The sequence below is a fragment of the Sander lucioperca genome, chromosome 7, assembly GCF_008315115.2.
Source record: "Sander lucioperca isolate FBNREF2018 chromosome 7, SLUC_FBN_1.2, whole genome shotgun sequence".
Lineage (NCBI taxonomy): Eukaryota > Metazoa > Chordata > Actinopteri > Perciformes > Percidae > Sander > Sander lucioperca.
The window spans coordinates 26,128,317-26,145,571 of NC_050179.1; the positions used below are offsets into that span (position 1 = coordinate 26,128,317).

The following is a 17,255-nucleotide window of genomic DNA, read 5'->3' on the forward strand; positions in this document are numbered from 1 at the left end:
TGTTCCAACTTAGCAAGAGGAATAACATCTCTCTCTTCTCACATTGCCTCATAAATTATGATTAAAAAGGGGGGAGGTGTTAATGATTGTAAACTATAAGGCATCACAAATGTATTTTCTTCACGAAACATAAAGAATCTTTGCCATTAAGGTTTTCATTTTTTTTAAATTGTTACGCCATGACTCAGTGGACAAATTGACCTGTCAAATCAAATACATTTTTGAGATTTGTTTTAATATTTTGTGCCGACTACGCCCTACTAATGTGTCAAATTGACCTGACCTGAGAATTTTTGTTTTTATGTACATAACCTTTACACCATATCCGCATTAAACTGTAAGGGGGCCCAGGGGGAGAAATGTGTTGTAGGGCCCCTTAAATGGCAGATTCTATTATTTACTGAGACAACTGAATCCTACCTGATCCTTGGTTTCCTATATGTCATTTAATGGCAAGCAATTTTATTCAACAGCTGCAAAATATTAACCAAAATAATCCAGGTCTAAAAACTAGACTTTAGGTCCCTCTACAAGACAGGGCCTCAAGATAATGTTATAATGCAGGGCCTGTGTATTTGCAATTAACCAAATAATATTCAACCAATCAAGAGAAATTGAAGGTGGAACTTTCGACGTCCCTGAGGGTCTATAGATACAAAATCTCTATACTCACTGTTTCATGTCCTGCATCTGACACTCCATGTTGTCCTGTTGTGTTCTGAGAAGCTGGACTTCATACAGCAGTTTACTGAGATCCTCCTGGCGAACTTTGGTCTCCTCACTCTTCACTATAGATACCTGAACACACAGTACAGCCTAACTCGGTAACTCAGATACAGCACATACAACCACACATTCCCTCTGCTGTTTGTGAGCAGAGAAATTCAGTGGCGTTTTTAGCCACACTAAGAGCATGGCTCTAGGGATGGCAGTCTGTCCACTTTGGTCTCAACAACTATTGGGCGGATTGACAACAATTTTGTTTGGACAGTCATGGTCCCCAGAGGATGAACCCTAATGACTTTGGTGATCCCCTGAGTTTTCCTCAAGTGCCATCACGAGGCTAACATTTGTGGGTTTGAGTGAAATATCTCGACAGTGTGTTCAGTGGACAGGCAGCTAGTGGATAGTGAGGAGATGTTTGCTGTATGTGACAAAAAATGTTGTAGCCTAAAAAACGAGTGACATCGCCTAGAGCACCTTTAAAGGTGATTGGATGAAAAATCACGTGTATCACATGTGCCATTTTTGTTTTGAACGAACAGTCGCGGCCGTCACATGCACTGGACACTGTTTCTCTTGTTCTTGTTCTTATTCTCATGCGATCTTGTAATATTGTGACAATCCAGCTGCCCCTTGTGGCTAATTGTTATAACTTTGGTAATCCTTTCGCTATTCATCTAGTGGAATTACTAAGTCAACATTTTTGAAAAGCAAAAACGAATGTTTCCCATCAGTATCAGGTGTAATTTGTCCAATCTGAGTTTTCTGTTGCACAACTAAAACAACTTTTGAATGTACACATGTTCCACCAAAACAAGTTCCTTTCCGAGGCTATTTTTCAGCGGCATGCTGGCTCTGTCCGGCGCTTAGCGACGCCCATGACGATTGTGATTGGTTTAAAGAAATACCAATAAACCAGAGCACGTTTTTCTCCCATCCCGAATGCTGTGGACTAGCCAGACCTTCCTCCGCAGCGCTGTGAAGGAAGGTCTGCATGTAAGCATGCTGACATTAGCATTTAGCTCAAAATGCCACTGTGTCTTATAGACAAATCCAGGTCCTAGGCGGCAGCTTAGACAAGCCACCATTATTGCGGTGGCACCTGACTTATAGATAGGGTTGGGTATTGTTTGGGTTTTTTCCAATACCGGTGCTAAAACGATACTTTTAAAACGGTGCCGGTGCCTAAACGGTGCCTGAACCGAAATATATATAATATATTTATAATGTATATAATATAAAATATAAAAAAAGGAGCACAAACAACAGTTGGCGACATTAAAGAACGGCTTGTTTATTGCTAAGTCCATATGGTAAAAATTAAATAATTGATTAATAATGTAATAACAATAACTTACAACAACTTATTTCACCAGTAAATTGCTGGTCAACAACAAAAACAAGCACCAGATGGGAAAAGGGTATTTTACAATAACTCTGAATGCACCACAAGGCTGGCAAGTTTCAAGTAAACGCACCATCTGTTGTTGTTTTTCCGACAACGGCAGCTGTGGACTGTTACGTCCCGGTGTTGGAATCCTCTACAGGGAAATACAGTCACACTTTACACCGCTTAACGTAAGCTGTCAGCATTTTAACCATTGTGTTTAATCCAGCTACTAGCTAACGGTAACGTAGCGTCCCGTGCAGCAATGCTTCTGAAAAAAGAAGTCAGGCACCGAAATAAGGCACCGAAATTTTTGTTCTTATTCGGTCTCGTTACTACTGTTTACGTCGAAACCGGTGCCCTATTGGCACCGCGTTTCGGTACCCAACCCTACTTATAGACCAGCATATAACGTAATGCATGGAAAGGATTTCACTTTTTAAGAACCTTTGCAAAGAAATCTATCCAGGAAATCCTGTAGAGACAGTTTTATGTTGAAAATACAGTGATCTAATGCCATTAGAATTAAGTTTACAATCTACAAATTAACATTTCAACAAAATGTAGACGTCCGCTCCAACAAAAAAATGATTTAAGAAAAAAAAGGAAAGTAGAATTCACACGCCTCTGGTCAATGAAATTAATTTTACTTTGATAAATCTCCATTAAATCCATAGTGTGCAGCTTGCCGACAAGGGAATGACCGAGCTGTCTGCCCACAAAGGGTCAATGGGGAGCCACTAGCCTGTATAGCTCCTGCTAGCTTGGTACTATCTTACGTTTTTTTGTCCGAAATTCCACTTTTACAGATCACGTTTCTGTCTTTTGGTAGACGATGCATTACTCCTGATTACATTGCAAAACATCATGTTGGATTATTTAAAATTATAAAACTACCAAGTAATTCCTGCTGCGTTTAATTAGCTACTCTACATACTTATTTGCCATCTATCCACATACTGTGGAGGTCTGACAGAAGCGTTGTGTTTAGAGACGAATAACTTCCACATTCATAAAGACCACCTTCATCCATTCGACTTGGAGAATCACAAACACCATTGCTTGTAATGCCAGTGTAAATGTGTTCAGTTGCACAATTCCAAATTAAAGACTTTTTCAACAATGCAAATATAAAATCTGTGTACGTTATTTTAACCCTCATGCTGTCCTTGGGTCATATTTGTTCTGTTGTCAAAACTTCTATATCAGAAATATGGGTTTCTTTCTAACCAAAATACCCAAAAGCAAGTACAATTGCAAGTACCTGATCACTGCTTTCATTGAATTTTGGGTATTCAATTTTATAGCATTTGAAAAAATTTAAATGGTTTCAAAACAGTCTCCTAACTGAACTTTGACATACACACGTCTGTGATTATCCATCAACTTAATATTAGTCCAAATAATTAATAATTTCAAATTAGGAATCATTTCCTGTAAATGACATTTATTGACCATTAATTCCAAAAATAAGAGAAAAACTAGTGGTAATAAGTTGGTGTTAGTAATGTTAGTGAAAAATAGTATCAAAATTGCCGAAAAAAAGGGACAAAAACGTCCGAAAATGTGTCAATAACAAAAACAAAACAAAAGTGTTGATTTTCATTTTGACCTGAGAGGACAACATAGGGGTTAAGAGACTTTCTGGTCAGTTTGCCTTTGGGACATTGTGTATGGGTGCATTTTCCTGTGTGTGTCCATACCTTCCTCTTTATGTGTTCCAGCATGTGTTCATGTCCCTGAAGGAAGTACAGATGTTGGAACTCTGTGTCGTCTCTCTCAGGTTTCACCAGACCGCTCTGCTCAATGTTCACCACCTTGCGGAAACCATCTAGACGCACACACACAAGGGCAAACACACACAAAGTATAAATACATACTGCAATTGAGAGAGGAGAAGACAAGAGAAGACAAGAAAAACAAGACAAGATGAGTGTACTCACACATGTTGAGCTGTCGAACAAAGCTCGCCATGTTATTGTGTTTAAAGTACTTTGGTAGAACTTCCTTGGCAAAGCGTCCCTGGTCAAACACATGGAAACTTGTCCCAGACTGAAATTGAGAACAATCAGGAATGTAGTTAGTTTACAACATCTCTGCTCATATCCCATTCAGTGTCGACAGAGGGAACATTTATAGTCAAGACAGAGGAGGTTGTAAATGATGGATCAAAGTTTTTCTATTAGGTCCATTTCTAGTGAAATATTTTACTTTACAATCAACATAATAACTTGTCTGGTTACTCATTACCTTTTTTCTCATTACTATTGCTTTACTATTCCTATTGTTTTCAGTGTGACTGAAAACATGTTTTTTTCTTTGAGATGCTAAAACCTTTCAGTGGATGATGTATTGTGTCGTCATATATATTGGTTCAGAAAATCAGTCAAAAATCAAAGGAATCATTGTTCATGACCTGTTTAAATTACAGCACAGGGACAAAGTTTTGTTGTTTTGAAGTTGAAATCTTTATGCAGCAACAGCTACGTATATATATATATATATATATATATATATATATATATATATATATATATTTTTTTTTTTTTAATTTAGTTATAATTAGTTGTTATGGAAGTAACAACTATTCTTCCTGGGGTTCATACAAAAGATAAAACAAAACAAGACAATAAACGTTACATTAATTCACATTTCCTTCTCAAGAAATGTTCAACACACTTAACCAATGGACACGTTCGCACTTAGGTAAACAAGAGTACATTAATCCACATTCACATCTCCACTATCATATGCCGTTTAAGATGATTTCTTTTTGACTAATTGCTAATTTTACTCCCTTTTTAAAACTGATCTCACTTGTAATCTGTGTTAAATGCAGTGGTAATATGTTCCAATTTGACATTGCCGTAGACATTACAGTTTTCATTCTGGCATTAGATTTAGGTAAAGGTAGTGTGAAGCGTCCCATAAAGGCTTGCCTAGTGTTGTGATATAGAGGGATGAGCTGTTGCTAGATAAAAAAAACATGATGTACTACAGTACATACAGTACCTCACTTTAAGTGAAGACCTTTCTGACCCTGGTAAAATGGAGAATTATTTCATCCTAATTTGTCCAGCCTCTCCTCCATTTTGCACTGTGTGCTTGATCATCAAAATTGCAGAAATTATCTGTTAAACTGCCATATTATATTTGAACTAAAATTAAAGGAGTTAAATGAAAAAGAAGAGAAGAAGAACAGATGAAGAAAGAGATCAGCAATGCAACTTTATGAATGAATGGTTTTGTTCCTGAAAATAGACTGGTCCCAAATAGCTAACTGTTAGCAAATGCAAGATGTAGCACTGAGTGACACATGCAAGTTGGGGTGATGCTTGGTCCGTTTTGAAGCAGGAAAAAAATGGCAGAAGGGTCACAAACTTCTAAATTGCCGCTAAACAGTACAATAAAATATGTTTCTGAAACATTTTAGGCAAGAAATAGGAAATGCAGTAACAGAAGCTTGATTAATATTTGATCAGCATCGCCTAGTTAGACAGTTTGATCCATAGACTGTAAAAATAATGGATGAAGCTTCTGGGTCTGAAAAGTTGAAGAAACCAATGCAGAAGTGCCTTAAATCGGCATTATGTCTAATTTCCAGCAGGGAGCGACTCCATGGTTACAAAATTGAGTCTTTTTCTATAGAAGTCTATGGGGAAAATGGCCCTACTTCTCACTTGATTTATTACCTCAGTCAACATTTTGAGAATGAGTTTATGGTCTCAGCTAGTTTCAAATATTCTTCAATACAGCATGATGTTCATTTTGTAAATTATGGTCCAATGTATTTTAAAATTGATGATAAAGCAGGGCATGGTTTAGGGCGTGGCTAAACGCCAACCTGTCAATCAGGACAGAGACTTAGCAATGCTTATCCATGGCACTGTGTACATTAAAATAGCCATGAACTTTCGTTTAAAAGCATGTTTAGGATGGAAGCGTCACTTTTAAGATTTACTGTATTCTCGTTTTTCGGTCAAATGGCCTTTTGAATGGGAGTGCTAGGGGCACTTTTATGCTAGCTTCAAAATAGCTATTTTTAAAACACTAAGAAGGCTCGACACAACATGAAACTTTGCTTGAAGTATGACCAGGGGCTCTACACATGAACACAAGCATTGACAACATTGTTTGTGTACACAGAGTTTACTAAAAAGAAAGGTTTTGAACAACTCACTGTAGCTGTTGTTCTTCCGGTCGCCGTCTATCGAGCCAGTCAAAAATAGTCGTGGGAGGAGAGTAAAGATGGAAAGCTCCAAAAGCTTAGTTCCATATAAATGCACGGACAATTCGTTGTTTTGTCGTTAGTGAAACACAATATTGACCTTGTAGTTGAAAAAGGAGCCTCATATAAGAATGACATTTCCTCCTATGGAGTCCGTTCATTCGCATTGGGAGATCGCCTATTTTTGACTGGGAAAATGGCGGATAGCGTAAACAACAACTGCTAACGTGAGTTGCTCAAAACCTTTCTTTTTAGTAAACTCTGGGTACACAAACAATGTTCTCAATGCTTGCGTTCATGTGTAGAGCCCCTGGTGATACTTCAAGCAAAGTCTCATGTTGTGTTGAGCCTTCTTAGTGTTTTAAAAATAGCTATTTTGAGGCTAGCATAAAAGTGCCCCTAGAACTCCCATTCAAAAGACCATTTGACCGAAAAACTAGAATACAGTAAATCTTAAAAGTGATGCTTCCATCCTAAAAATGCTTTTAAACGAAAGTTTGACTCGGGTACATTCACAAAAAGACCCTAGGTTGCATTTTGGCAAGAGTTACGCTTTAATTGGAACATTTTGGTCGCCTGCCAGTAAATCTTCACTGGATGACTTGCTTCAGAAGGGTTGAAAATCAGCAATTTTCCCTCTTTAGCGTTTAGCTTAGCGCAGAGCCAATGCAACCATAAACACTGGCTTGGCCGTGTCATCCTCCCCAGCTCCACCCTCTTATCAAAAATCACCACGTCCGGTTTCAAAAAACCAAGAGTGCAACAGATAAATTGCCAAACTCGAGGCTTAAAAACGGCAGTCCACAAACCAATGGGTGACGTCACTGCTGCTACTTTTATTATTTTTACAGTCTATGGTTTGATCGAAGTTTCGTGAGCTTGGTGCGTTGCATTGGACGGAGGTTGCCAGTTACGTCCAGTAACTACGTTCGGGTAAATACATTCAAGCATGGCGTTCCACTGACGGTCATTGTCTTAAACCCGCCCCACATGAGATAAACAGTTGTGATTGGCCTGCCCAGGTTCTCTTTGGCTGGAAATCTGTCTGAACGAGAGGGGGCCAGATGTATCTGCTTGAGCAAATTAAACATGAGCTTGGAGATTTGTCTGGCTCCCAAGCTAACTAATCAAATTAACAGGTTACTCTGTATTTCATGTAAATTGTGCTTTAAAATATACAATGAAATGTTGGAATTTTAAACCTTAAGCAGAAAAGTTTAGCTTCAGACTTTTTATTTTATTTATTTTTATTTTGTGCAGATTACAGATTATAGATTATTATGCCATGTCATTTCATGGTCATTTTTACCCTTTTTGGATTCTAAAGAGCACTTTTGCAGCAATTTCATTTGTTCATCAACACTAAGTTTACAGTGACATACAAATCTCACTGATTATTTACAGGTATGAGAACAAAATTATAACATTTTTGTTTTTATGTCCTTTAAAACTGAAACAGAAATATGTAACTTGTAGAGATGTGACGAGATCTCGTCCCCACGATTAAAGGAACATGCTGACTTATTGGGACTTTAGCTTATTCACTGTATCCTCCAGAGTTAGATAAGTCCATACATACCCTTCTCATCTCCATGCGTGTCGTAACTCTGTCTGACGCACCCACTGCTAGCCTATCTTAGCACAGATCCTGGAGGTAACTGGCTTCATCTAGCCTACTGCTCCCAATAAGTGACAAAATAACGCCAACATTTTCCTATTTACATGTTGTAATTTGTATAGTCACAGTGTGTACAAATAACAAGGTCACATGAGACACAGCCATCTTCTAACCGTATACAAACTGGGAACTATATTCTCAGAAGGCGAAGCACTGCAACTTCTGCTACTTGGGCGGAGTGATTTGCTCGCAGCACCTGAGAAGCCCCGTGGTGAGGAGCAGAGAGTAACAGCGGTGCTTTTCAGGTGTTGCGCTAATCACTCCGTCAGACAGAGTTATGACACGCACGGAGATGAGAAGGGTATGTACGGACTTGTCTAACTCTGGGGGATACGATGAATAAGCTTAAGTCCCAATAAGTCGGTGTGTTCCTTTAAACGTAACAAGATTTATTGTCAAGGTAAAATATGTCTTGCGATATCAGTACACAAGTGCAATTAGTGCCGCTCTCCCTCTCTCTCTCTCTGTCTCTCTCTCCTCTCTCTCTCTCTCTCTCTCTCTCACTCTCTCTCTCTTGGCTGAGACACACACGTGGCCGCAGCGTGCAGTTTACTGTGGCGCTGAGTCGCTCTGAACTTGTCAGTTGGTGGTTTGATCATTGAACAAGTGGCTGAGGTAAAATTGCTCGGCGTGATTGTGGACAGCAGGTTGACATGGAACGCTCAGATAAAATTAATATTGAATAAAATTGGTAGGAATATGGCTGTAGTTCGCCATTGCAGGAAATGCATACCGATTCGCATACGGAAAATTTTGGTGGAATCAATAGTTTTGTGTCATCTGGACTATTGTTCCATCATTTGGGCTGCAACTACAGAGAATAATTTAAACAGACTACAGATTGCACAAAATAAAGTTTCTCGGCTTGTTCTAAACTGCTCTTTTAGAACAAGTATTAGGGACATGCACAATCAGTTAACATGGCTTCATGTAAGAAGCAGAATTAATTATTCTCTTATTAAATTCTTAAAAAATATAATTATTACAAAAGCACCAGAAATTATTTATAAAAGATTGACTTTCTTCAGTGACGTTCATACTCATTCCACTCGCCAATCAAGTGAAGGGCGTTTCTTGTTACCTGTCTGTTGAGCTAATCAACTTCAAAGAACATTGTGTTATAGAGCAATGGTGGCATGGAACTCGCTCCCGTTATTTTTGGTTTCAGAAAGGCACAATGTTAGTTTTTCCAAAAGACTGAGACTGTATTTATTTACTTTGGAGTAACTGTAATTATGTTATTAATAATGACTGCATAATGAGCTATGGCAATTGAAATGTGATTTTTATTTTATATTACACCCAGAGAGTGGTAATATTTTGTACATAGAAGAGCTTATATTGTTATATGGTTATGTTTTTATGTTTAGTGTATATGTGTTATGTTGTGTTGTGCGTATGTTTGTTAGTTAGATGATTTAGAAGATGCTGTGTGCACTTCTGTATTTGTCTTCATTGTTGTACAGCTTTGATGTTAATATTTTGGTAAAAATTGTTAAGACCCCAGGAAGAATAGCTGCTGCTTAATGTAGTAGCTAATGGGGATCTAAATAAAGAAAAAAGAAAGACCACTCTCTTTCTCTATTAAAATGAGTCGGTAAGCGGACAGCAAAACCTAACTTTACTTTGAATGAAAAAAAAAACAAAGAGTAATGTTCTCCGTTCATCCTATAATGGTCATAAATCAATACTAGAGTAGCCTACTTCCTTGTTTACTACTGCAATTAATAAAATGCAGAGGAGGAGAAAAGAGCATCTGTCTTCACAAAAATCATCTGTTGAGTGTTTGATGGTAATTTATTTGTGCTTCAGAATGCAATCAATGTGAAACAATAGTAAAATAAGCTTTATTTCTCTCTGTCTACTGTACAGTGACACATTCAAGTACAAAACATTTGGTCTCAACTACTGCCAGAAAACGCTTAGTTATGTTGTAACCTTGGTTCTCTGAGTGAAGAGAGATCTCTCCACCATACATATGGAATAAGTAACGGTGTAACTGTATACAGGAGAGAAGCCAGTTATTTGAGTTTGTGGCAAAACCTTTCAGTGCTCGGTTTTCATTTTGGGACTTTCGATTGAATAAAGGACTATTTTCCAGTCTTATTTCTTCATTGTAGTTTTCTGTAAAATAGTGTTAAAATCTCATCTTGCCTCGATCTCGTGAACCTAATCTTGTGTCTCGTCTCGCTTCGTGAGCTGGGTGTCTCGTCACACCCCTAGTAACTTGAGTTTGTCAGTGATAATGTTCTACATCACCAACTGTCACTGGATGGATACTCTATATGAAATAATGCTACCTAAGTGATGAAAGGAGCTTTGTAAGGAGGTAATATATTTTCACCAGAGTGCAGGATCTATAGCCTGGTTGACACCAGACCCTTCTCAGTTGTAACTGAGAGTGGGTCTGGGGAAGGTTCATTCACAGCCCATTTCCAAAGGGGCGTCACCAACGGACGCCGCTCAAATGCCTCTGGGCGCAATTGGATAGTCCTTCAACCAATCAGACCAACGATCCGGGTGACGTAGCAGCGACAGCGGCATCAACGGGTTGCTGCGCTTTGGTGGCCATCATGTTGAATGTAAACAAAAAGCTGCTTGCCGTCGCTGCGCTATCGTCATCGTGTAAAGCCCGCCTCAACGGTTGTGATTGGAGCCTCGATTTGGAAAAATTGGAAATGGGCTTGAATGGGCTCTTGGCCAGACTGACTTGCAGAGCAAATCTCAAATTTGCCGGAAGTTCGTCAGGGTTTTCCCAGGCTACAGAATCTATTCATCAACAGCCAAATTCAGCTCAGTCAGCAAATCAAGCAGACTCTATCTCTCTCTGTTTCACTGTGAGTGATGAGTCATGCTCTCTCTCCCAATGTTAAAGTCTTACCAAACAACTGCAGTAGCTCTGTTTTACTCTGAAAATCAGTATTGTGTAAAGTATTGTAAATTCTTTACATCGGGAGATAGCAAAACCCATTTGCACAAGAGGTGGGAAATTTATAAAGTTTAGACAATTTTAAAAAGACGTTGCTGTTACCTTATGTGTTAATGCTCACTTGCCTACTAATAGTCTGACAATGCAACAGCTGATGCTGCACACTCTAACTACACATGTCACGAGACTGAAGCATTGGCGATTTAATTTAATTTAATTAATAAATAATTATACAATGATTAACTACTTTTTCACAGAACTGAACATGTAGCTGCTCACTCTGGGTCAAAGGTCAAAAGTGAAATGCTAATTCATGACCTTTTTTAATGATAAAATTATAACAATTAGAGAAAAAATTCATCACCTTCTGCCCACAGCTTCTAACGGCTCACCATTGGGCGCAGAAGGGCTAGAGAGAACGATAAGACCTGATACATATTTAGACGGCTTTTATCCTATAGACCTCCAACAATTAATGTTACGGGTCTCTTCAGCTAAGCCAACTACCTGTCTCTTAGACCCCATTCCAACGAGGCTACTTAAAGAAGCACTACCCGTGGTCAACACCACATTACTAGATACGATCAATATGTCCTTATTAACGGGTCATGTACCGCAGTCTTTTAAAGTAGCTGTGATAAAACCTATTCTGAAAAAACCCACCCTCGACCCTGAGGTCTCCAACTATAGACCTATATCTAACCTCCCCTTTCTCTCCAAAATCCTTGAGAAGGTAGTCGCTAATCAATTGTGTGACTTTCTGCATAGAAATAGTCTATTTGAAGACTTTCAGTCAGGATTTAGAATGCATCATAGCACAGAGATGGCACTGGTGAAAATCACTAAGGACCTTCTAACTGCTGCTGACAAAGGACTTGTTTCCATACTTGTCTTATTGGACCTTAGTGCTGCATTCGACACTATCGACCATACCATCCTGTTACAGAGACTGGAACATTTAGTTGGCATTAAAGGAATCGCACTAAGCTGGTTTAAGTCCTATTTTTCTGAGCGATCCCAATTTGTTAATATTAACGACAAACCATCCAAATACGCTAAAGTTAGCCATGGCGTTCCTCAAGGCTCAGTGCTTGGACCAATTCTATTCTCTTTATATATGCTTCCTCTAGGCAATATTATTAGGAAACACTCAATTAACTTTCACTCTTACGCAGACGACACCCAATTATATCTGTCAATTAAGCCAGACGAAAGCGGTCAGTTAGCTAAACTTCAAGCGTGCATTAAAGATATAAAATCCTGGATGACCCACAATTTTCTGATGTTAAACTCAAACAAAACGGAAGTTATTGTGCTGGGACCCAAGCACCACCGAACTTCATTATCTAAAGATATAGCTACCCTAGATGGTATTGCCCTGGCCTCCAGCACTACTGTCAGAAATCTAGGAATAATTTTTGACCAGGATCTATCCTTTAACGCCCACTTAAAACAAACCTCAAAAACAGCCTTTTTCCATCTTCGTAACATTGCCAAAATCAGGAACATCCTCTCGCAAAACGATGCTGAAAAACTAGTCCATGCATTCGTTACTTCCCGGCTGGACTACTGTAATTCTTTACTATCAGGCTGCTCAAATAAGTCCCTCAAGACCCTCCAGCTGATCCAGAATGCTGCAGCACGTGTTCTGACAAGAACTAAGAAAAGAGATCATATTTCTCCTGTATTAGCTTCTCTGCATTGGCTTCCTGTAAAATCCAGGATTGAATTTAAAATCCTTCTCCTGACCTACAAAGCACTAAATGGTCAAGCACCATCATACATAGAAGAGCTCTTAGTACCTTATTGTCCCACTAGAGCACTGCGCTCCCAGAACTCAGAGCTACTTGTGGTTCCTAGAGTCTCTAAAAGTAGAATGGGAGCCAGAGCCTTCAGCTACAAGGCTCCTCTCCTGTGGAACCAGCTCCCAACTTGGGTTCGGGGGGCTGACACCGTCGCCACATTTAAGAATAAACTGAAAACCATCATCTTTGATAAAGCTTATAGTTAGGGAGTGAGGAGTTGCAGCGTAGTAGAGTAGAGTAGAGGGAGGCAGGAAGTACAAGCCCGTTCCGGCAGGGGAGAGTACGAGCCCGGTCCAGGGCCCCTCTCTTTAGCCTGCCTCTCTTAGTTATGCTATTATAACTCTAGACTGCTGTCGGAAGTTCCTTCCAAGGACACAATGAGCTGCTCCCTCTTCTCTCTTTTCACTTGTCTCCTTTTGTGTGCATCTTAGTCCCAGAAATGCCTATTACTAACCTAGCTCTGGGGAGTTTTCTCCCCGGAGTCCCTATGCTTCTTCTTCACCCAGAACATCGCCTTGGAATTGGGTGGCACCCACACCGGGGTCCTGGGTGCAGCTGACGCTATGGACTTACTACACCCTGCTACGCTCTGCGATTCCCCGCAGTGTCCGACTGCGTCCTGCTGCGTCCAACCGCGTCCACCCAGGCTGCTATGCCACACCACACCCCGTAATGCCCTGCTGTACCCTACTATGACATAAACTACTACGACTACCATTGTGGTCACTGTTTCACTATCTTTATTATGACTATTATTGCCACCATTCACCACACCCCCAACTGGTGCCATCAGACACCGCCTACCAAGAGTCTGGGTCTGTCCGAGGTTTCTTCCTAACAAAAAAGGGAGTTTTTCCTTGCCACTGTCGCAATAGCTACTGCTAATGCTTGCTCTTGAGGCAACCACTGTAATAGTTGGGGCTTCGTAAACTACAGAGTGTGGTCTAGACCTACTCTATCTGTAAAGTGTCTCGAGATAACTCTTGTTATGATTTGATACTATAAATAAATTGAAATTGAATTGAATTGAATTAATGTTGTTCTGCTTTGTGCTTTGTTTGGTTGGTAATAGTTTTGGCTTTGTGCTGTGTCTTGTTCTGCTCTGCTTGTGTTGTCTATTTTCTTGTTTATTTGCATTTTAAAAAGGCTTTTTAACATTGAGGTCAGGGGACCACAGATGAAAAATAGCCTTTTTGCTAATTCTGGCATTTTTAACCTATGTATAATTACGTGTTTTATTAATCTGCACTGTCCCCTTCTTAAATATACTGAATTGAATTGATAGCAGAATGTAAGTGTGGTTATCACAATGCCATTTTAACACCAAATAAAGCACACTACTTTTGCAGAGGATACAAACCAATTAAACAGTTCCCATGCTTATAGTAAATGCAGACTCACAACCTGACAAACACAAAAAGTGGGATTTTTATGTATGTATTATGATGGCTTATTACTGTAGAATACTGTAAAATGTCAATAATAAATGGTTAACCAACCAATGATATAATCATTTATAAAAACTTAGGAACTTTTCATAAATACAAGATTGTTGTAAAGTGGTAGTGTGAATCTGTTAATTAATTTGACCTCATCAGACAGGCTGGGCACAGGTGTTCAGATAAAACTAACTAACTAAAAGTAGGGTTATAGAAAGAAATAGGATTTTACATGATACCATTCTTTTTTGGGATCTCTTACAAAAGTGTCTAGTCGGGGCCCCTTTCTCTCACGTTTCAGGTGTCTACAAGGTGCCAGCAGCTCCGCCAAAGAGTGATTTCCCCTCTAAACTTCTCAAATGGTTTTATTTAAATACTCGTAGGCCTAAAGAGGTAAAATGATCCAATATTTCACAAAAAACAAACGTTTCTTCTTTCCTAGTCCAGATTTATTTTGTCACTCTTTAAGGGGGCCCGAACCCAAGGTTGGCAACCACTGGACTAAACTACCGAACATAAGGTCATTACATTAGCTCCAACTTGTCCAGCTACATCAGTACACATTAATGCAAACTATCTCTATAATGACCTATTATTCACAGGGGTTTACTTGTAATACTTTATGTATATTAAGCTGATGATACTTCTGCACTTTTACTTTCTTCTGCATTGGTATTTTTACTTAAGTAAATGATCTGAGTACCTCTTCCACCACTGTTGTAGGCTTCCTCCCTCTACTAGACCACAACTTACCAGGAGTTTACCATCAGGGCAGTGCAACTTTAAAACAAACTGCCCTAAAAGCACAGGCCAGCAAACATTAGCTTTATCAACTGGCTTTTGTGTAATTGATTTATATTGTTTATATGATAAACTATATTCATATTAGAATATTATAAAATACAAATTAAACCCGTGGGTACAGCTTTTCTTTGTCTCTGGGGCTATTCTGCTTCTTGAGTTAACATGCTAAACAAGTGACTTGTTAGCAAGCTAAACAGGTATGGAAGTAACAGTTTTGTTAGCAAGGTTAAACAAGTATCTATTAGCTAGGCTCAATGGTAAATGCAGCTAGTTAGCAAACTGAACAGCTATGGAAGCAGCAGTTTTGTTAGCAAGGTTAAACAGGGACTGCCCATTTCTCCGACGCTCCATTGTTCAGACCTCTCAATAACCCGAAAAATTCCCTTTGGTCCTACAGCCCACTAGTCCGACGTCCCGCTGGTGGCGAAATTACGAATCCCACTACGCCCTACGAAGCAGCTTGATTGGTTGGGGTTAGGCATTTGACCTAGAGTAGTTAAGATTAGGATAACTGATTGGTCAGGTCATAGGACCTGTACAAATGGGGTTACATTACCTTGCGTAAGCATGGACGCCTGGCCAATAAATGCTATTGAAGGTTGGGTCTTGGCGTGGCCATAGTGGGATTCGTAATATCACTGGTGGACGTCGGACTAGTGGGCTGTAGGACCAAAGGGAATTTTTCGGGTTATTGCGAGGTTAGAAAAATGGAGCGTTAGAGAAATGACATGGCACCGGTTAAACAACTAGTCATTAGCTAGGGTCAAGTTAAATACAGCTAGTTAGCAAGCTGAATTATGGAAGTAACGTTTTAGTAGCAGTTTTAGCAGTTTTGTTAGCAAGGTTAAACAAGTAACGTTAGCTAGGCTTAACGGTAAATGCATTGTTCTTTTGTTCAAGTTTATTATCCCTAAAAAGTTTGTTGTTGGCTTGTTGTTGCTGAAACGAGCCCTGGTAATAATGTGTATAATTTTCATTAAAGATGTTGTACTCATGTCACATGAAAATGGCATTTTGGTGCCTAGTCACAACTTATTATATGCCTTGTGTGATACAGTAGCTAACACTTGCTGATCATTTGATTTAAATGTGCTGTTGCTTATCAGAGAACAGAAGGCAGATGATGGACACAAAAGTGTGTTTACGAAGACGTTGATGGTTAAGAGTTACGTTATAATCTTTTTTTTTTGTAAAGTGAAAATTACATTCCTCACAGAGTTTCTAGAGTTTCTACAGTATCATGTACAGTAAGTTAGTAAGTTTTGAGGACTGACTCACAGCGCTCCAGCAAATGAGGTGGTTGGTATCTGGATCCTCCACCAGGGTCCACAGCTTGGTGAGAAAGGCTGGAACATTGCTGGCGTAGCTGCCATCTACACCCATGGCACCTGGAGACTCCTGCATACTGTCACCTGTCCACTGCCAAGATGGCTCACAACAGGAAACCAAATGTGTGTGTGTGTGTGTGTGTGTGTGTGTGTGTGTGTGTGTGTGTGTGTGCGTGTGTGTGCGTGTGTGTGTGTGTGTGTGTGTGTGTGTGTGTGTGTGTGTGTGTGTGCGTGCGTGCGTGCGTGCGTACGTACGTGGGTGCGTGCGTGCGCGTGTGTATGTATGTGTTCAGACTCCCAGACTAGTCCATGTTGGAGAAACTCCACTTCTAATGATCCGTTACTGATAATCCCAAGTTTGTCTCAGTCTCTTCGATTCCATTTCACTCGGTCAAACTGCCTCTGTACATCCTTTGTTCACACAACTCACCTTCTCTACGATTTTCACTTTCTCTTTCCTTGACTTGTCTGTTTAATATATCCTCCCTTAAACTATCTTTGTTGCTCTTACGGTTTCTTTTTTTTCTCTGTTTCTTTTCTCTTTCGCTCCCCTCTCTCTGTCCTCCCTGCCACACCAGTCATCCAACTGAATGTCATCACAGAAGGTCCATGTCAGCACACACACACACACACACACACACACACACACACACACACCATTCAAGCCCCCCCCCCTACCACCGGCCTCCCACTGACAATCAAGAGACCGCCCAGTGAAACAATACAGCATCCACACAAAAGCTTCAATAATGCACCAGTGTCCAACCATCAAAATGCTACTGGTTAAACTGAATAGTGCAGGGTTCAGGGTACCTGTATGCCAGGTAGAAAAGGTCCCTTATCATTTCTGACAATTTTCACAACGACGTTGTTATTAAGCGTGTGTTAAGTATTCAGATCCTATATTCATTAGAGTATTAATACAACTCAATTA

General features: G+C 39.7%; 1 protein-coding gene across 1 annotated transcript in view; it reads right to left on the reverse strand.

The window, feature by feature from the left end:
* hsf4 (heat shock transcription factor 4) overlaps positions 1-16,914 on the reverse strand; it is a 30,436-nt gene extending 13,522 nt beyond the window's left edge. The window contains exons 1-4 of the mRNA XM_031294848.2: positions 16,272-16,914; positions 4,054-4,162; positions 3,814-3,941; positions 674-798 (exon numbers count right to left, since the gene is read on the reverse strand). Coding sequence (XP_031150708.1) covers positions 674-798; positions 3,814-3,941; positions 4,054-4,162; positions 16,272-16,397 — 488 coding nt within the window. The 5' untranslated portion in view covers positions 16,398-16,914. The remainder of the gene's footprint in view (positions 1-673; positions 799-3,813; positions 3,942-4,053; positions 4,163-16,271) is intronic.
* Positions 16,915-17,255: the final 341 nt, after the last annotated feature.